At 41.4% G+C, this 22,147-nt stretch overlaps 1 protein-coding gene across 4 annotated transcripts in view; it reads right to left on the bottom strand.

Annotated features, from left to right (window-relative positions):
- The window catches only part of SEC24B (SEC24 homolog B, COPII coat complex component), an 84,111-nt gene that overhangs the window by 4,965 nt on the left and 56,999 nt on the right, over window positions 1-22,147 (bottom strand). For all 4 annotated transcript variants that reach the window (XM_084626060.1, XM_084626061.1, XM_084626063.1 and 1 more), the window contains 7 exons: window positions 21,264-21,437; window positions 19,571-19,681; window positions 8,839-9,014; window positions 6,756-6,893; window positions 3,115-3,219; window positions 1,948-2,040; window positions 113-216 (listed from right to left, as the gene is read on the bottom strand). In XM_084626060.1, the coding sequence (XP_084482186.1) occupies window positions 113-216; window positions 1,948-2,040; window positions 3,115-3,219; window positions 6,756-6,893; window positions 8,839-9,014; window positions 19,571-19,681; window positions 21,264-21,437 (901 nt within the window). The remainder of the gene's footprint in view (window positions 1-112; window positions 217-1,947; window positions 2,041-3,114; window positions 3,220-6,755; window positions 6,894-8,838; window positions 9,015-19,570; window positions 19,682-21,263; window positions 21,438-22,147) is intronic.

Raw genomic sequence — 22,147 nt, 5'->3', positions numbered from 1 at the left:
TCAGTATCTCTCAGGAGCAGGATTTGAGAGCTGCTATTATGGAATATAATTCTGTTCCCCAGAGATGTATAAAAGATGAGATTACAGAAAGTTTAACTGTAAAAATACTTACTTTATTACTTGAAGAACTGGGCTTAAAGGTCTACTGTCTCTAAGCCAGGATATAAAAGATCGGGCTCTGTCTGAAGAAAGCGTATCTAACTCTGGAAGCTGTGTCTGGTTGAAGAATGTAATTAGAAAAATAAAGTTTTATAATGCAAGGAAATATAACCTAACAAATTAAAAGAATCATGCTGAAATAAATCAATGGTAAGCTGGAACAATTACTTTAAAAATAAATCCCCTGGGAAGCTCCCCAACCGTGGATGACTGACAAATTAAACAGCCATTTTTTATACATTATGTTTCTGGGTACTGACCGGGTGTGTGTATATATAAGAAATCAATTAGTAAAATAGGTACATGAATAAGAGTTAAAAATGGTTTGGGACAAGATGGATGTGAGTCATGACATGATCCACAAGGGAAACATTCCAATCTCATCCTACAAAATCATTTACTATGAATTGTATTACATATGCATTTTCTCTTTGATAAGCCTAAATGCAAGGATTTCATAATTTTTCCTCCTTAAATAAAATTAATCACTATATTTGAAGTAAAAGACATTTTAGGAAACAGACCTATTAAAAACACAGTACGTAGATTAATTCTGTCCTAACTATATTCACATTTTACCTTCCCTTCCCCCCCATCCCCTGAAATGCATTATTATATATATAATATATATATATAATATTATATTTTAAAAAGTTTCACTTACATTTCTGTAATGGCCAGTCATTCCCTATCACAAATTCATGACCCCTTTGCTTTTGCACTGAAAATAATAAAGCTATCCTTGCACCATTTATCTTCCTCTATTAAGATACTACTACCCTTTCTTCATTCAAATCCATCCTTAAAACCCCCTTCTATGGTGTCACCTACAATTGCCAACTAATTATGGCCGAGTAGAGGGATAGTTAGGACTAGATTACACATGCAAAATAGATTTTAAAAACTTAGAACTAACGTTATTGTTTTTGTGCTAGTTTTCACTGTGACCACTCTGCTGTACGCTTGACTTCTCATCATCCCCCCGACATCTGGTTTTTGTCCTTAATATTGTAATCTTTAGGGCAGAACCTGTTTTCCTGTGTGTGTTTTCTACAGTATCTAACCCAAACACAATTCTGTTCAGAATTTTGTGTACAATACAGTATTTTAATAAGGTCCCTCTATTCTCAAAACAAACATCTGTTCTCTGACCCTTTGGAAATAAAATCTTAGTGCTGTCTGAATCAAACACACTTAGGGGGAGATTTTCAAAAGCATCTCAGGGAGTGTCAAGTCCCAGTGACTTAACGATTGACGACCTTGTTAAAATTGACCAAAGCTAGGAAAACTGAGTAAGTAAGTAAGTAAGTAAAGCTTAAACTCAACCCTTGATTCATTATCTGTTGTACGGTAGATCCTGTGGACTATACGGAGTTCACAAAACATCAACTCTCCAACCACCACCACCTCAAGAGGGTAAATTATGAATGGAAGAGTTCTAATATTAATTCTGGATTCCTTCATTTTTGACAGCTGAGTCAGAATCTCATGATTATTTTAACCTGCCTATGTGAATCCCTTGATATTTCTGTTTTTAGTGATTTAGTTAAACTAATTTTACAATTCAAACAATTTTATGGTGCCCCACATTCTTTAAACATATATTTAGAAGACTTAAAACGGTCTATGATTCTCCATGCCTATAAAGGTGGCAAATGGTTATTAGCATTATGAATGTAATAAAATAAATCTAATTCAGTTTCATAATTTGATACAGCCAATACAAGAGAGAATGTAGATTACCTTGCAATGTATGTATTACATTCCATAGCTCATTAAAGCCCTTACCAGTTTCTGTGGTACAGATGCATAGTTAGGGTATCCGAGCACATCTTTTATGAAGCTGTTATCACAGCTTTTCCCAATCCAAATGTAAAATATCTGTAAAGGATCAAAATCAATTTTAGCAAAGAAAATGCCTTGCATCTATTTTAGAGTATTGAGTTTTCATGTTTTATTTGTTTTGGAGTTTAGATTTAGAAATTAAATGAAAATGTTTTAGTGATTTTGACTTGTTTTGGGGCTAAAATGTTTAGAATGATATTTTTATGGTTTTGTGAGGTTTCATGTAAAATCTGATAACTTCAAACAGAATCTGATAATTCTTCCAAGGAACGAAAGTTATCCGAATACATTTCTAATTCAAACGAGCTGATATGCAGCAACAGGAGCAGTTTCAATCAATGTTCTCCTACTGACAATGTTTCATATGGTTGCCTTATCAATCAACTGGCACCATCTACAGTTAAATCATTAAATAGCATCTAAGAAACTACAGTAAGTACAAACACTTTTTGAAAACTTTTTTGAATTAAAGAAGTATTCTCAAATTAATCAGATTAAAGAGGTCAATAGTTGTGACATCTGCAGGAAAATGCTACTTCACCAGTCATGCTGAACACTTTAAACATACAGGGTTCAAATTTCTTCATTTCCAGATAACAAGACTAAAATATACTTTGTGGAAGAAAACATTCTTATGGTACTTTAGAAGAAAACTATTTTCTTCAATTGTGTCTGTAGCCCTGCTTTCAATGACACACGTATGAGCATAAGTGCTTCACTAGATTGGGACCACAACGCAATCAGTTCAAAACAACGATCATCATTAAGGAAACAATTGAAAAAGAAAGCCTTAAGTGTCAGGAAGGACAATTTAAAATAACATTGTTTGGTATACATGCAGAGTAACATGAAAAATTAACCTATAAAACATTAATATCCATGCTTGTTTAAGAAATTTCTTTATCACAAAACTAGGTATTTCAGTCATTTGCAAATTCAATGCTGACATTCAAGGTTCTCATTTGAGACACTAATTTAGAACCCTGGAATAACTAAGGTGTTGATTCACTACAGGAGAATTGGTACTGTGAGTTAGCTGCAATTAAAAGTCTGAAGTGAAATATTTGTCTTATTCATATCAGATAAAAGCTACTGAAACAGGCAGCTTACTGATCCACAATCCATAAGAAAAGCTCCCTCTCTTGTCAGCTTCTCTGCAGACAACTTCTGAAGAGGAGGTTGAGGAACAACCCTGTCGTTGACATGTATTGTACCCTGTAATAGAGAGTTACAGAAGACCTATTATATAACACAGGACATATAATTCAGCAGCATTAAGCGTAACTAGTTTTTGAGAAAACAGAAGAGAGACTTGTAAGTTTAGTTTTCTAGTTGCATCTTGCAGAGCGTCTCATTCAACAAAATGCCATATTTATCCTTATCTTAGTTTTAGTAATTCACATTAGAAGGACCTAATGCCAGGTGATCTTTCTTCCACATAAATCAAGGGATGATTATCTAAGTGGTAATATAATTTATGTGTTACAAATATACATATTACATTAAGTGAATTCTCATCCTGCAACTTCGAAGCATAAAAATAAGCCAAGAAACCTAACCTCTGATATCTAATGAAAATAAGTTACAAATAGCCATGGCAAAAGTGCTACACATTGTCTGCCACCATCCTCCTGTCTTACAGAAACATTATTAGAGCAGAACAACCTAAAATTCTACAGAAGTGCACTTCATTGCCACCCCCAGATAGCAGAAATTCCCTTTTGGTCATAACCATGACTGGAATATAGGTTAAAACAGCTAACAAGGCCCTCAGACAAATCTTTGGCCCTGGCTACACAGTTCTGAAAGGGCCTAATTGACTAAACTGTCCTGCATTTTCAATTTTTTTGTTTCCGTTTCTGCTTTAAACAACAAGGAGGTAATTTAAAAGCCTATCTGCAACTGAGGTGGAATAAAATTGCTAGGCCTACAAAGGTTGGATCACCCCACCCTGCCAGTGACTGTCTGCCCCAATGCTGAAGATCTATTTTAAGGATGATTGGACCTTTCTGCACAGAAGAATTTGGAAATTTACTAAGGGATGACATGCCCATATCTGGACTGAATTATGATAATCATATTAAAAAAGTAGCATTGATTTAAGAAGTCCACAGAAAAGCAATACAAGTCATTAGTGGTCTTGTGGGATGTGTACATAAAAAGAAAATGAGAACTATAGGATATAGCCTGGAAGAAGAAAAACTAGAAGAGACTTCGCTGTACACAATTATGGTGAGCATCAAGAAAGCTGATCCATGAAGCTCAAAAGGAAATTTTGGAAACGAAATCTGATGCTTCAGGGCCAAATCTGTTTTCATATATGCATGCATCAGTGGGCATGAGGACAAAATGTAATGCTTATAGCATAAGCTGATCCTCTGCAAAGATCAGGAAAGATTTTTTTCCTCCAACTTACAAGTTGACCAGGTGCATTGTATTTATCTTGATACTCAAAATAACAGGCCTGTCCTGTTGTTGGTCAAAACAATCCTAAGTTTTTCCCTGCTCAAATGGCTTTCTTAATGACCCATAAGTAGGAGCTGTGACATGTCATAAATTATGAAAACATATCATCACTATAACACACAAAGAAAAACTGGGATTAATTGCTTTGAAAGGGCCCGCTTTTTAACTGTTTCTAATATAGCTTAACTCTGCATGGTTTCCTTTAAAAAATGTTGTTAGGACAATAATAATAAAAAATAAAACAAAGCAACTACTCAGAAAATATTTTGAACTGAGGAAATACCCTGGCTAACCCCTATGCAGAATGAAATATTTAAATTAACTTCTGCCAGTCAACAAAAATACCAGACTGTTTTTATAACATAGTTCTGCAAGAGACAAGGGGGTTAAAATCCTTTGGCACTAGGAACTGGATTTCCCAATGAGATGTGCCAATGTGTTTCCATTAACACTAAGGGCTTGGCTACACTTGCAATTTAGAGTGCATTAAAGCAGCCCCAGGCACCCTAACTCACGACCCGTCCACACTGGCAAGGCACTTGGAACGCCTGGACTCTGCAGCTGGAGCGCTCCTGGTAATCCACCTCCACGAAAAACATAACTCTTGCTGCGCCTCGGCTGAAATGCCCCCAGTGTCAGTGTGAACAAGGTGTTGCATTACTGGGCTGCCATCAGCCTCCGGAAACGTCCCATAATCCCCTTAAGTCAAGTGACCACTCTTGTCATTGTTTTGACCTTTGCTGTAGGAATGCGGATATGCCCTTTTAAAGCTCCGTCTCTTACAGCTGGCATGCTTATCTGCTCCGGGACAAAGCAACCATTAGAGTGGAATGTTGCTGCTGTGAGTGGGAGTGGGAGTGTGTGTGAGAGAGAGAGAGAGAAATGGACTGAGGGGAGGAGGGTCTGCTGCTGTCTGAACTTACAAGGCAGCATGCTGACATGCTCTCAGCCCCCCCCCAAACCCACTCTCTCTCCCCCCATATACACACACCACACTCCCTGTCACACTCCACCCCAACCATTTGAAAAGCACGTTGCAGCCACTTGCATGCTGGGATAGCTACCACAATGCACTCCTCTCTGTGGCCAGTCTCAGAGACCATTGCAAGAGCTGCTAATGTGGCCACACCAGTGTGCTTGAATCTGACAGTGTGAACACACTGCAGCGCTTTCAATACTGCATTCTCCGAGGGCTGGGTTGACTCACAGCGCTCTACATCTGCAAGTTAACCCTTACAGCTTAACATAGAAATATGCTAACTACGGGTGTTTCAGTGTCAGTAGCAAAAACAAAAACAAAAAACTTTGATTGGCTTGCTTAAAGAAACTGTAAGACAGTTAACTGGGAGTGTGATGTGCCAGAAACACCCATTAATTCATACACCAGAGTAAAGTAAACTTAGCTTAGTTTTGCTTCCTTAAAATCATGAATCAAACTTTGAGATAGCACTGGTCAAAACAGCTTGCAAGAAATCTGCCAGCTCTGTCAGCTGAACTAGTCAGATTCAATGACCATATAAAAATAGTTATGTAAATAGACTATGTAATGCTTTTTAAAATACTTATAGAATATTCCCAAACAAATAAAACTTTTAAACTAGAGTTAGAGATGTAAATTCATAAATGACAAACTTTTATTGTGGCATTAGTTATTAAAATGCAGACTTTATGGTTTTGCAAACATGGTTAACTTTGATCAAGAGTAATGCCCATTCTATTAATTAAAAGCCCCTTTACTTCCAATCACCGTACCTCATCTACATTTTAACAGTTATCAAAAAACCTTAATCTTTTTGTACATGTGGTTTTAAAAGAATCCCACCCACCTCACACTCAAACCACTAAGGCAGACATACCAACATCCCACTTCATCCATACACAACGGAAAACCAGGCAAGTATTTATCATTCCAAATATCATGAGCCAAATAACTTCATCCACCTGTATATACAAATTAAAACTCCCCAGCGTATCTACTTTATTCATCCTTCCCACACGGCTAAAAGAACTTAACCTCTAGTAACAGGCCTAATGGAGATTATCTGCTCTTCTTTATACAAACTGACAAAAGATGACAGAGTACCCACAGTCACTGAGTCAAATCTTTGGAGGTTATTTTTATCTATTGTATTTTACCCTGGCAAGAACTGCAGAAGTAAATATTTAAAATTCCACCCAAAACTTTTAAAGGAACTGCTAGCGAAACGTTACCGTAGGTTCAATAGATATTCAATTTTATTCAGAATTAAATAATGGATTCCATAAGAGATGGTTTCATACCGTACCTCACTGGTCAATCTGTCTATCCTGTACAAGTTGGGATGTATCATTTTCAGCAGATGAACGAGAGGCTGACTCTTTATCTGGCACATGGCATATATACGAGCATCCAAGCGTGTGCTAGTGCCGGTTCTAAACGCTTTCTGTGAAAAAGTATGCGGACGTCAGGCACTTTCTCTATTGCTTTTAAACAAATCAGAGGTAAAATGTTGGTTTGGCACGGACCAAAAAAAAAACACCCACACCCTGTTTTGAAGCTCACAGATATGTAGTTGGCAAAAAACTTACTTGATTTATTGGATACTTTAGAATATTTTAATTCCAATGTTTCCTTTTGAAAAATCAAGTTCAACCTGAATGCCAAATCTGATGCATTTTACAGCCAATCTATCTTTCCTCCACCTAGGCAGAGGACAACGCCAACCAAAAGGAAGACTTTTTCCCATTTAGCATATTATAATATTTTGTTGCTTCCATCATTTTCTTTACCTTTATCCATGACAACTATTATGGTTGTGGAACTTATTGCCACAACGTATCAATTAGGCTAAGATCTTAGTAGGAGTCAAAAAAAAAGAATTAGATATTTACTTGGATAACAAGTTTATATCCAATTTTACAGTAGTAAAGATCAAAAAATAACCAAGAGTTTTGGAAGGGACATAAATCCTCATATTTCTAGACACAAACCAGCCTCTACCTAATGAGGATTAGAAAGCCTTTCCTTGAGGACAGGTTAATCCATAAACTGTCTTCTGCACAATTTCTTGCAACTTTCTTTGAAGAAGTTGGCGTTGGCCACTGTTAGAGACAGGACATTGGACTAAATGGAATGGTCTGATCCAGTAGGGTAATGCCTATGTTCAACAATCAGAAGTCTCTGCAACAATAAAGTGAGGAACCCTATTGCATGTGTATCTTTTCTGCTCCAACATGAATTTAAAGTATTCTAATTCTTTGTTCTGTCATGTTTCTCAAATATTTCCACTGTCCTTTCTGCACCCCACTGGGCTTCTAAATGAGAAATAAAATATTTTTCTGTTAATCTCCCCAACTGCTGTTACTTTTAAAGCAATGTCATCTATGTCTCTTTCATATGAACTGACAGTGCTAAAAGGTCCAATTTTGTTGCTCTTATTTGTTAAGTCTTCCAGGGTAGCCTTAATCACTGTCCTATGGTGGTCCTGACCTTGTGGCTATCTGTGAGCCCCAAAGGAGATAAAAGCTTATGAGTCTCTGACTTGAAGAAATTCCACTTTACTATTTAATTTTAGAGAGAGACCTTTTGTTTGGAAAACGTTGTACAGATGATGCAAGCTTTAGATATGAACGTCTCTCAGCTTAAGCCAAGATCTGTTGTTGGGATCAGGGCCCGAGGAAAGTGCTCTTTCTACCTCCATCCTTTAAATGAGATTTTGCTTTTGTTTTTAAATGAAAAACTTACAGAAGTAAACATTTTAAAGTGTTTGCAAACCTAGTCCTCTATTAAGCATTTCTTTCAAGTGAAACCCTAACAAATGCATAGTATTTAACTTTCATCTTCAGTTCTTCATTTAATCATACTCGAGAGTGACATCTGATGTTACGCATTTCTCTTTAGATGTATCAGGTATTGGTCACACATGTTTGAGAGTATTTAGTTTATTTGCTTTACCTACTTAATGGAAATTGATAAAAAAGAAATAAATGGCTTCTAGCCAGAATTTCAAGCAACACTGATTCAATCCCAAATTTTAGAAATGTTAATGGTTATAACATTGATTTTCTAGTTTTTGTTATGAAATGAAAATGTAAACAAAACTGATATGAAGTACTGTATTTCAGAAAAGGGTGAACTGAAAATTTTAGTCAGGAACTGATAACATATCATTCACTAAATCTTTTTCATGCAGATGAACTCTTCAAGAATTTATGTACAAGGATACTTTCCCTCAAAATAAAGTGGATAGCTCATAATAATTTAACAAAAGGGTCTACATCAGGAGGGGAAATAAACTAGACTATGAATCAATGTTTACAGCCTGCCTTAAAGCAAAACACTGCTTTATATTTGATGTCCAGCATGAACAACACTATATTATAAAGTACCTGTTTGAGAAGAGCCAAAACGTATAAAGGAAACAGTCTGAGGGAATTTGGTGCTATCAGTGTGGATTGCTGCAGGTTTGAGGAAGTTGAGATATATGCTGACAATGAATCTACCACAGCATTCACTAAGGCATCTCTTGCATCTGAAAGACTTGATGAAACTGACCGATCCACAGCTGCAGAATTAAAAGTAGACAAATTAATAAAAGCCTTAATTGCTGTATCTTATTACAAGCAGTTGTGAGAAGTATAAACAAATCAGGTATGATTCTAAGAAGTGGTATTTTAAGATATAAAGAACAGATATGCTGATGAATTTTTAATGAGAGCAAATAAATTGCAGCTTCCTGTCGGAAAAACCACCTTGGTAAGACAAAAGAAGCAGTCCAACACAGCTACTCTCTTTGTTCCCTAGGTCCCTGTTCCTGGAGATCTACGATATTGGAGAAAGAGAGAATAATTAAGAACAGAACAATTGTTCCCCCATTATGTGCCAGCTTTAAGATTGTGACAAGAAAAAGAATATTGAATCAGAAGCAGTCAATAGAAAAAAAGAACACTGTGCTAAATGAGAATGGTAAGGAAGTGGGAAACAGCTGATGGTCATTGCTTCTGGGTGAAAAGAAAAAATGAAGATGTCTGTCAAAAACAATGGTACAACAACTGTTTTCTAATGAACCATACATTAAGTTGCATGTTTTGGAAGACTCATCACAGGTCTCATTCCACTTTAAAAAGTGACTAATGCCAACTTCAGCAGAAGCTTCTCCCTTGATCCTCTGCAGTTTGGAACAAATGTCTTTGAATAAGAAATCCGAGAAATGTTTATCTTTTCCGTTTATTTTTAAAGGCTAATCTGAACTTCAAATGCTCCTCAATATTCCCATTTACTGCATATTACAAGTCTCAATGTTTAGTGACATTTTGTACTCAAACCTTTCATAATTCTAAAAATCAAATTATACAACCAAAAAGAGTTTTAGGATCCATATGACTCAAAGCCCTTAGCCTCTGAAGGGCCTGTCTACATTTAAAAATGTGAAAGCAGCACAGCTGTGCCGCAGTAGTGCTTAGCTCTAAAGCACTACCTATGTCAACAGAAGGGATTTTCCCATCAGCGTAGATAATCCACCTTCCCGAGAGGCAGTAGCTAAACAGATTAAATAATTTTCCATCGACCTAGCGCTGGCTACACAGGGTCTTAGGTTGGCGTAACGATGCCACTTTGGTCACATACTCCTGACCAATGTAGTTAAATCGACTTACCATATATACTCAATCATAAGCCGGTTAATTTATAAGCCAACCCCCCCAAGATTGATAAGTAAAAATGGAAAAATTTTATGACCCATTCATAAGCCAACCCTATAATTCAGGGGCTGGCAAACTTTGGCTCCCAGGCCATCAGGATAAGCCGCTGGCGGGCCGAGATGGTTTGTTTACCTCGAGCATCCGTAGGCACGGAGGTAAACCTAAGTAAACAAAGTGTCCTGGCGCGCCAGCTGCTTACCCTGACCGGCCGGGACAGCAACTGATGGGGAAATTTTTTTGGGGGCGGGAGAAGCTGGGGGTCACGGGAGTAACCCCTGTGTCCACCCCCCACATTACCACACTCTTAGCCCGGGACCCCCCACACACTCCCCATCCCATCCCTTCCCACCTTATCTGGGGAGGATCTCTCTGGACTGGCCGGAGCTGCTCTGGCAGGCTGGGCAGTGTGGTTGCAGCCTGCTCCGGCAGCCCAGACTGGGCGGCGCGGCCAAAGCATGTTCCAATGGGCTGGGCGGGTGCGGCCACAGCCAGCTCTGGTGGGCGGGGTCAAGTGGCGTGGCTGCAGCCTGCCAGCCCCGGAGCTGCAGCTGCTTCGGAGGCTGGTGGGGGAAGAGCAGCGTGGCCAGAAGCGGAGAGACTCAGGCCCTGCCTCTTCTTGCTCCCTCTGTTGGTGGGGTAGGGGGTGTGTCCCACCTCTCCCACTCTCTATACCCATTCATAAGCCGACCCCCTTCTCTGATGCTTCCCTTTTTTACTAAAAAAATCTGGTTTATGGACAAGTATATACGGGTAATTTTCTAGTGCAGACCAGAGCAAAGGCTTTTTGCTCATCATTTACACTAAATAGGGGCTTCTGTAGACAACAAATTACTGCACGACAAACAAGGGTGTGAATCTAAGGGTATGTCTATACTGGCGAGTTTCTGCTCCACAAGTTGTACCACTTTTATTAAAAAGCTGGAATTAAACTGCTGTTGCATGTCCATACTGTGCTCCTTGTGACGGTGGAGTGCATCCACACTAGCAGCTTTTGCAACAGCAAAGACAGCAGTGTATTATGGTAGCTATCCCACTGTGCAACTAGCCGCAGGGTGCTTTTGGGAAGGGTTTGCAATGTCTCATGGGGCAGGTGTCACATGATGCTGGTTTCCCAAATCCCATTGTTCCATGGGCATCCTACTACACTACCAGCTCCTTTGCAACTGAAGTGGGGTGGGGCATGTGTGACAGGGAGTGTGTGTGTGTATTGGGGTCGGAGGAGACTGTTCTGGGGGACAGAGAGCGTCTGTCTCCTAAGTTCAGACAGCAGCATGAAGGAACCAGTCCTGAGGCAGGGGGAAACCCCGACATCAGCACCTGCTCCCTCCCCAGCTCTCTGCACAGCAATTTCTCTCTCTCACTCACAGACACACACACACACACAATCTGCCTGCCTCTGTGTTCAACAGCACAAGCATTCCACAATAATGGTTTGCTTTGTGTCCTGGAGCAGATCAGCACAACAAGCAAGGACAGTCAGAAACGAAGCTTTGAAAGGGGAGAGGCACATGCCTTCAGGGCAGCCGAGTTCAAAACAATAAGCAAAGCTGCTGCTTGAGGGATTATGGGACACTTCCGGAGGCTAATTACAGCGCTGAAAGCAATTGATGTGTTTACACTGACAGGCCAGCGCAGGAGCATCTGTGCTGTAAGCTTTACAACTCTCCCTGAGGTGCTTTTTTTGCAACATTGCAACTGAGGACTTTCTGTGCAGTAAGTGGTTTGGCAGTGTGTACACCACAGGAGTTACACCACAGAAAACTGCTTTACTGAGCAGAAACTTGGCCTACAACAAACCACACTCCGGGACTTTCAGTTAGCTGTAGCAAAAAGAAAAGGAGTACTTGTGGCATCTTAGAGACTAACCAATTTATTTGAGCATGAGCTTTCGTGAGCTACAGCTCACTTCATCGGATGCATACCGTGGAAACTGCAGAAGACATTATATACATACAGAGACCATGAAACAATACCTCCTCCCATCCCACTGTCCTGCTGGTAACAGCTTATCTAAAGTGATCATCAAGTTGGGCCATTTCCAGCACAAATCCAGGTTTTCTCACCCTCCGCCCCCCCCCCCCAAACTCACTCTCCTGCTGGTAATAGCTCATCCAAAGTGACCACTCTCCCTACAATGTGCATGGTAATCAAGGTGGGCCATTTCCAGCACAAAACCAGGCTCTCTCACCCCCCCCCCCCAAACACACACACACACACACACACACACTCACTCTCCTGCTGGCAATAGCTCATCCAAACTGACCACTCCCCAAGTTTAAATCCAAGTTTAACCAGAACTTCGGGGGGGGGGGGGGAGAGGAGGAGGTTAGGAAAAAACAAGGGGAAATAGGCTACCTTGCATAATGATTTAGCCACTCCCAGTCTCTATTTAAGCCTAAATTAATAGTATCCAATTTGCAAATGAATTCCAATTCAGCAGTTTCTCGCTGGAGTCTGGATTTGAAGTTTTTTTGTTGTAAGATAGCGACCTTCATGTCTGTGATTGCGTGACCAGAGAGATTGAAGTGTTCTCCGACTGGTTTATGAATGTTATAATTCTTGACATCTGATTTGTGTCCATTTATTCTTTTACGTAGAGACTGTCCAGTTTGACCAATGTACATGGCAGAAGGGCATTGCTGGCACATGATGGCATATATCACATTGGTGGATGTGCAGGTGAACGAGCCTCTGATAGTGTGGCTGATGTTATTAGGCCCTGTGATGGTGTCCCCTGAATAGATATGTGGGCACAGTTGGCAACGGGCTTTGTTGCAAGGATAGGTTCCTGGGTTAGTGGTTCTGTTGTGTGGTATGTGGTTGTTGGTGAGTATTTGCTTCAGGTTGCGGGGCTGTCTGTAGGCAAGGACTGTCCTGTCTCCCAAGATTTGTGAGAGTGTTGGGTCATCCTTTAGGATAGCTTGTAGATCCTTAATAATGCGTTGGAGGGGTTTTAGTTGGGGGCTGAAGGGGATGGCTAGTGGCGTTCTGTTATTTTCTTTGTTAGACCTGTCCTGTAGTAGGTGACTTCTGGGAACTCTTCTGGCTCTATCAATCTGTTTCTTCACTTCCGCAGGTGGGTATTGTAGTTGTAAGAATACTTGATAGAGATCTTGTAGGTGTTTGTCTCTGTCTGAGGGGTTGGAGCAAATGCGACTGTATCGCAGAGCTTGGCTGTAGACGATGGATCGTGTGGTGTGGTCAGGGTGAAAGCTGGAGGCATGTAGGTAGGAATAGCGGTCAGTAGGTTTCCAGTATAGGGTGGTGTTTATGTGACCATTGTTTATTAGCACTGTAGTGTCCAGGAAGTGGCTCTCTTGTGTGGACTGGACCAGGCGGAGGTTGATGGTGGGATGGAAATTGTTGAAATCATGGTGGAATTCCTCAAGAACTTCTTTTCCATGGGTCCAGACGATGAAGATGTCATCAATATAGCGCAAGTAGAGTAGGGGCTTTAGGGGACGAGAGCTGAGGAAGCGTTGTTCTAAATCAGCCATAAAAATGTTGGCATACTGTGGGACCATGCGGGTACCCATAGCAGTGCCGCTGATTTGAAGGTATACGTTGTCCACAAATGTAAAATAGTTATGGGTAAGGACAAAGTCACAAAGTTCAGCCACCACGTTAGCCGTGACATTATCGGGGATAGTGTTCTTGACGGCTTGTAGTCCATCTTTGTGTGGAATGTTGGTGTAGAGGGCTTCTACATCCATAGTGGCCAGGATGGTGTTATCAGAAAGATCGCCGATGGATTGAAGTTTCCTCAGGAAGTCAGTGGTGTCTCAAAGGTAGCTGGGAGTGCTGGTAGTGTAGGGCCTGAGGAGGGAGCCTACATAGCCAGACAATCCTGCTGTCAGGGTGCCAATGCCTGAGATGATGGGGCGCCCAAGATTTCCAGGTTTATGGATCTTGGGTAGTAGATAGAATATCCCAGGTCGGGGTTCCAGGGGTGTGTCTGTGCGGATTTGATCGTGTGCTTTTTCAGGAAGGTTCTTGAGCAAATGCTGTAGTTGCTCTTCGTAACTCTCAGTGGGATCATAGGGTAATGGCTTGTAGAAAGTGGTGTTGGAGAGCTGCCGAACAGCCTCTTGTTCATATTCCTACCTATTCATGATGACAACAGCACCTCCTTTGTCAGCCTTTTTGATTATGATGTCCGAGTTGTTTCTGAGGCTGTGGATGGCATTGTGTTCCGCACGGCTGAGGTTATGCGGCAAGCGATGCTGCTTTTCCACAATTTCAGCCCGTGCACGTTGGCGGAAGCACTCTATGTAGAAGTCCAGTCTGCTGTTTCGACCTTCAGGAGGAGTCCACCTAGAATCCTTCTTTTTGTAGCGTTGGTAGGGAGGCCTCTGTGGATTAGTATGTTGTTCAGAGGTATTTTGGAAATATTCCTTGAGTCGGAGACGTCAAAAATAGGATTCTAGGTCACCACAGAACTGTATCATGTTCGTGGGGGTGGAGGGGCAGAAGGAGAGGCCCCGAGATAGGATAGCTGCTTCTGCTGGGCTGAGAGTACAGTTGGATAGGTTAACAATATTGCTGGGTGGGTTGAGGGAACCATTGCTGTGGCCCCTTGTAGCATGTAGTAGTTTAGAAAGTTTAGTGTCCTTTTTCTTTTGTAGAGAAGCAAAGTGTGCGTTGTAAATGGCTTGTCTAGTTTTAGTAAAATCCAGCCATGAGGAAGTTTGTGTGGAAGGTTGTTTTTTTATGAGAGTATCCATTTTTGAGATGTGGGATGTTGCTGCCAGGCAAACTGGTGCGCTGTAGATTCGCACCATGATTTACTGTGCAGTAGCTTGGTGTGTATGCAAGCCCGAAGACTCTTCGGTTAGTTCCACTCTTTTCAGCTGGTCAGAGGAGTTGTTTATCAGTGAAACAAAGCACTGTCTCTCCTAAGAGGCTAAGGGCATGGCTACACTTGCAGATGTAGAGTGCTTTGAATTAAACCAGCCTTCGTAGAGTGCAGTAGAGAAAGTGCTGCAATCTGTCCACACTGACAGCTACAAGTGTACTGGCGTGGCCACATTAGCAGCTCTTGCAACAGCCAGAGAGCAGTGCATTGTGGTAGCTATCCCAGCATGCAAGTGGCTACAATGTGCTTTTCAAATGGGCGGTGGGAGTGTGACAGAGTGTGTTGTGTGCATGTGGGGCGAGAGAGAGTGGGTTTTTGGGGGGACTGAGAGCATGTCAGCATGCTGCCTTGTAAGTTCAGACAGCAGCAGACCCCCTCACCCCCCCAGCCTCTGTCACACACAGCATTCCATAGTAATGGTTGCTTTGTCTCGGGGCAGGTAAGCATGCCGGTTGTCAGAAACAGAGCTTTCAAAGGGCATATCCACATTCCTGCAGCGAGTTCAAAACAACGAGAAGAGTGGCCACTTGACTTATGGGGATTATGGGATGTTTCTGGGGGCTGATCAGAGCGCAGTAATGCAACATCGTGTTCACACGGACGCCCAGGCGTTTCAGCCAAGGCGCAACAAGAGTTAATCTTCTCGCCGAGATGGAGTACCAGGAGCGCTCTAGCCATAGAGTCAGAGCGCACTATGTGCTTTAATGTGCTCTCACACGCAAGTGTAGCCAAGCCCTTAGTATGCTGCTTGCAAAACACTCTTCTCCTGTCAAACTTAACAATGAAACTGCAGTTTCCTATATGGAACCACAGAGTGAACCAGCCTTTTCCAGGTAAATTTATTATGAAATTTCAGTTTAACTAATGACAAATCATCTGCAGTATATCAGAGCTCTAAAGTGTAGATTAAAATTTAAACGTTAATAAAACAAAGTATTATGTTTTGAGATATAAAAATGACACTTAAAAGCATTTCAGATCTTTTTTGCAGACCTCCCAACATTCCCAGCAGTTAAAACAGGATGGGTTCTGTGCCCAGGGGTGGGAGGGAAGGTTATAGTGGGAGTTGAAGAGCAAGCCAGCCCAGTACTCATACCACAGTGGAAGTTCTTGCCTGTGGGGCTAGCTGGGCTCGGCTCCAATGTTCTGAGTGTGTGCTAGGATCAGGAAAAGGCCAGACAGAGGAGCAAACTGGAGAACAGGGAGGGGAGGGGCTGTGAGGAAGGATTAGGGGGAATAGGAGGGAGAAGCAGATCACAATGACTGGAGTGGGGAGCTGAGTCTAGCTAGCCCACAGGACAGGGGGGTTTTGTAGGTCAAAGCAAAACATGGGACTGTTGGGAGGTCTGCTTTTGTAGTAAGAGAAATGTTGTTCTGTTTTGTTGAAACAGCTAGAGTTAAACTTTTTCTTCATTGCAATGCCAGGGGTGTAAATACGTTTTGGTTGTAGGAAGCCATCTACAGACTGAAAGTAAATTTAGCATCTATAAAACTGAAGTGCTATTAGTTTCTCCCAATACAATTTGTTTAGTAGACCATTAGTTTGAAACACAGGACATACTAGAGCGGGGTAGTCAATAGATGGACTGTGGCCAAATCCAAACTGCTAGACACTTTCGAACAGACCCCAAAATCCATTTACTTATTATTGTTTTCTTTTTTTGTTTTTTGTTTGTTTTTTTTAAATGTTTTTCCCTAGAGTCTGGACCTTGACAAGAAATGTGGACCTTGACAAAAAATAATTGACTACCTCTATACTAGAGGGTCACACTTGGTTTCTTCTGTAGGCCACGCTATACACCCAATGAGAGAGAGAGCGAGCAGCATATGAAGCTGCTGCCTGCAATGTGTAGGCAGCAGTATGGGATGCCTTCAGCAATCTGGTGTAGGGTGGGGCAATGAGAACTGGAGGGAAGCAGAGAGGGGATTATGGGGTTTATAGATACCTCCCCAGCCCTTGCACTGAGAGCTGCCTTCTCCTTTACCCTTCAGAAACTCAACCTGGACTCCCTCCTCCACTCCCCACCCCTTTCTGGATCCCTGCTTCTCCAATCATCACTTCATCCTTCCAGTTCCTGCTGCTTCTGCCTCCCTCTCTGGATCCCCACTTTCCCTTCAGCATGCCACACAGAAGCCCTCTCTCTAGGGCTCTCATTTCTGATAGGCTAGGTCTACAATAACAACCCTTCACCCATATAGGAATACCAGTATGCTATACTGGCAAAGCACACCTAGGTTGGATGTAGCTATACCAGCTTTGTACCACTCCCTGAAAGGAACAAAAAAAGCTACACTGGTAAAAGTGCAGTTTTGCTGGTATAGCTGTGTCCACACTAGGGTCTTCTGCTGCACACTTATTTGCAAGACCAAGAGAACTATAGACTAGCACAAGTCAGTAGAGTAGCCATGGCCCGAGCCTAGGCTCCAGGATACAGTCAATCTCCCCACACAAGAAGTTATGCTGCTGCCTCCGATAGGTATGGACAGCAGCAGGCGGCGCCAGAGAACATCATATGTCTGCTACACCAGGCAATCTGGGGGCCACGGTTTTTCTCTGAATCAAGTTTTTTCCCATTTTCACCAATAAGGGTCTACCCGCTGATGCCGAGACCATTCTTTGACATTTTGGAAGTGACTGAATACAGTGTTTAGGAGTTATACTACATACAGACAAACAGAGAAACAGCAGGATGCTGAACATAGGCCAGAAAGTTATCCAACATCACCCTGGCAAAATGAAGAAACCAATAATAAATCTACAATACATTATGTTACAATAATACAACTATAATATACTTATCATTAAAGGATAGGGCTGGATTTTCAGAAACACTGAACACCCACAACTCCAACTGAAGTAAATGGGAAGAGATTCTCACGCATTCCTCAGGAAAAATGAGTGCAGTCTATCAAAGTCACTAAACATCCTAGGGACGCTGGACCGTGCCACCATTAAAACAGCAGCCTGGGCTGCCACTGCAGCTGTTGTGGAAGAGGGAGAGAGAACCAGGCTGGGCTACAGTGACAACTCCTCCTCTTTTCTTGGACCCAGCATATGGGTCCAGCCCTCCAGGGCACCATACAAAGCCAGAGTTCCCCCAATTGCCAAGGGAAGGAAGAGCCAAGTCAGTCTTCCCCTAGTCCCACCCCCACAATCCTGCTCTTGAGGTACCACATGGGCAAGAGCCTCTCACTTCCACAGATAAGGAAGAGCATACCAAATTGGGCTGCTTTTTACTGCCGCTGGACCCAGCACATGGAACCAGCCCCCACCTCACTAGGAAAACAGCATTCTTCTGCTGTCAGCTCATGTAGGTAATCAGTAAGTCAAGCAGCAATGCTAAAGGTTCAGGGTACAAGCCCTGATGATGATGACAATGTTACCGCTGTACAAAACATACATAACAAAATTGTTTTTTACCTTTGTCCTTGAAAAACATTAGGAAGTTACATGCAAAAAGTTACATTAAAAGAACATTTCGGTCAAGGACTCAAAAATAAGGACACGTAGATGTACAGCTAGCTATGCATCCTTAATTTGGTCCTCTGGTATGTATGCGTTATGATCTCATACTATTTCTTCCTCAAGCATCCCTGCCACACTCAGTGCAGAGTTTGGATGTACACTGGTCCAAATTAAGCTTGCGTGGGAATACATAAATCTGGCAATTCTTAACTGACGTTATTTTAATGTAGTTTTTTTATGTAATATGCTGTGGTGTAGCACACTTTGTAGCTTCTGTAAGCTCCATTCCACCCACTAGCTCTGTTGCCACCCTCCCATCCCCTCTTTTCAGGGACTCCCTGGAAATCCATCCAATCTCTCATCCCCTCTACCAGGGGTTCTGTGTGCCCCCTCCTTACATACCAGGGTCTGTATTCTCACCCCAGGACAGGGCTCATGTACTCCCTATTGCCCCCATTCCAAGGTTCTCCATTCTCCTGCCATGGCTACAGCTCTAGGTAAGCCCCAATTTCCCTCTTTCTCACCCATCTGCCACAAACAAGCATCCTCCTGCCCCCCATTCCCTTCAGCCCTTTACCAAGGTCTCCTATTCTGCCCCTATTCCCACCATCCCCCCGATGCTAAGGGCTCTTTACCCTCCCTCACCCCATAACAGGGTCCTCCCCAATGCCAGGGGATGTGTGCACATTCCCATTCCATCCATGCTTGTTCCTCCCCCTACTTATTTGTTTGGGATATAAGTCATTTAGGGTGTCAACATATTAAACTCTTTTGGGAAGATGGACAGGAGATAACAATATTGTTATGTTAGGGTTACTATCAACCAGTTGTTTGATCTACAGACAATTGCAGAGGTGTTTGAAGCTATAACTGTGCTGAACAGATGGCAGGGACTCCATGCATCCTCCTTTTCTCCCAGAATCAACATGGTTCTGGCTACTGATGCCTAGAACATTCCCTAAAACATTAGAATTGATCAGATGCAGCATTCAAAAGTTAGTGTTACATAGGAACAAACACAGACGTGCCATCAAGTTGAGTATAAGGGGCCTTTGCAAACCTGGCCAACCACATATTTGATCACTTATTGCCGTACTCACCCATGTTTGCTAAGAGGCAGACAACTGCTTGTACATCTGCTCCTGCATACACATCAGCCAGTGAAGTGACTACGGGCAAGCAAAGTGTGTGCACACGAATTCTCCGTTCACCTATACCAAAATGATGAATAAATTAATAATGCAATATCCACTGATAGGAAAGAGGCAATTGAAATTGTTTACTAACTACATTCCTTCTCTCATTCCAGACTCCTTTGCTCCACCAGTGACATCAGTCCTGATGCCCACAATTGTTCCCTTCTCCCATTCCGTCTATGAAGTCTTTTACATACTATCCACTATGCATGAAATCTCCTAATCCAACTTCATAAAACTACCACCCTATTTACATTCTAATTCTCCCTAAAAAACTTACTTCCATAATGCAAAAAGAAAAGGAGTACTTGTGGCACCTTAGAGATTAACCAATTTATTTGAGCGTAAACTTTCGTGAGCTACAGCTCACTTCATCGGCTGCATGCCTATGAAGTGAACTGTAGCTCACAAAAGCTCATGCTCAAATAAATTGGTTAGTCTCTAAGGTGCCATAAGTACTCCTTTTCCTTTTGCGGATACAGACTAACACGGCTGCTACTCTGAAACCTTCCATAATGCAATGTGCAAGTTGAGTTCATAATTTATAAACCAAAGTTATTTACTAGAAACTAGATCTTCCAGAGGTGCCTATGTATAGACCCACTCCTGGAATCCAAGATGCCTGCACCACAAGATTTTGGATTCTTCAGAAAACCATGCTCTTTAGGTCTTCACAAGCAGTTTACTCACACTAGTCCTTTGGATCTCATCAGTGGTAATATACAGAGGCTCCTGAAGAAGAGATTTAGGACATACTCCAGAGGAAGGAGTAACTTATTTTCTCTATATCTGTCTTTTAAGCCATAAGGTTTTTATGGCAGGGACTATATTTTGGCCAGATTATGCCACCTGTACTCAAATTTAGTACCCAAATCCACAAGAAGCTCAACTGATTTCAATGGGACTATCCACAGAGTAAAAATGTCAGTATTCAGCTCTTGGTGAACTGTACAATGGCAAGCACATTATTGTGATAAATACTATTACTACTAATATAATTTAAAATTAATTTTCACTTCCTGAGATTAAATTTTGTTTTACCTGAATTAGACTTAATATGGAAAAAAATTCTAATTTCAACAAAGTTCATGGCCCGTGATCCTGGAAAGACTTACATGTGTGCTTAAAAGTACATGCTGAAGTAGTACCACTGACTTCAATAGGGAGATGAAGTGCATAAAATTAAGCATGTGTGTGAGAGACTCTGCAGGATTGGTTCCTATATGTGTACAGATCTATTAAGACATTTAAAGCTTAGCATAAAAATGTCAAAAGTATTAATTAGGCTGTCTTGGTAGTAAGACAATGCACTGTCATGAGCACGAAAGAAATCTGTACTCAATTTGATGGTTCAATTAAGAACATGACCAACTGGCCTCTGCATGAGTCATTAACTAGCAAGAGTATTTCAGTGCAAGATGAACTGCCTTAAAACAGAAAATAAATTGCAACAAGACAGAAAAGAGAAATCAAAAAATAATGGGAGAGAAGATACCTAAGAGGTCACAGAATTAAGTATAGAAATAAATACTGTTGCTTCAAAAGATTTATTTTGAAGAGAAATAATGTAATGAAGTGTTGGTTGTTTTCCAGTTACCTTTGCTGGAAGTATACAAAAGAGCCGTCTGAAAACACACCAGAGATGTGCCTGTTAGACTTTCCTCGATGGACATCTGTACTGCGAATCCAGCATCAGGATTGACATTGGCAAGTGACAGCAAGTCAGTAGATCGCACAAAAAGATTTCCATGGAAAGTATGTATTGAAAGACCTAGAAGCAGATGAGATCATTTAAAATATGGATAGCGGCAACATAAAAACCTAACTTCCATAATTATATACTTTTAAAAACCAAAAGCCTCCAATTTTATTTCAAACAGGATAATGAAAGTTAATTTTTCTAAATACTAATGAAAATTCATCAATGACTGCATAACAGTAAGAAACTTAAGGATCATCTCAAAATTCTTGTTTCCATCCATTTTTGAATACTCTTTGCCCTGACTGCAAAACATGTAAACTTGAAGGGATGGACTACAAGAAAAAATTAGACTCTAATCCTGCAAACCCTTTATGCAAATGATTAACTTCAAGCAGTCTCATGAAACTATTCTCATGCTTGAAGTTAATCACATAAGTGTATGCTGGAGCAAGACCTAAGCCTGTATATTTATTTTTGTATTAGCATTCGCTCTAACTTTCTACTTAATGCCTTCTCCAAAATGTAACTTGTTGCAGCATCCCCACCTTGCTTTTGTTTTTTCTTTTTTAACTGTTCTTTGACGGTCCCTCCCTTCTCCTGTCCCACCTCCCCCTAGCCATGCCAAAGCTTCTGGAAAAAGTTGTGTGTGGATGAGTTAGCATCTCCCCAGAATTGCCTTGTGATGGAGCTCCACTCCTAGGGAGATAGCTCAGAGCCAGAAGAAGAACCACTTTAGATGCTCAGCCTAACAGGTGACACTGTATGGAAAGGTACAGAAG

Source organism: Lepidochelys olivacea, assembly GCF_965140295.1.
Source record: "Lepidochelys olivacea isolate rLepOli2 genome assembly, chromosome: 4".
Taxonomy (NCBI): Eukaryota; Metazoa; Chordata; order Testudines; family Cheloniidae; genus Lepidochelys; species Lepidochelys olivacea.
The sequence above is the reverse complement of the archived record's forward strand: the minus strand, read 5'-3'. Positions and strand labels throughout refer to the sequence as shown.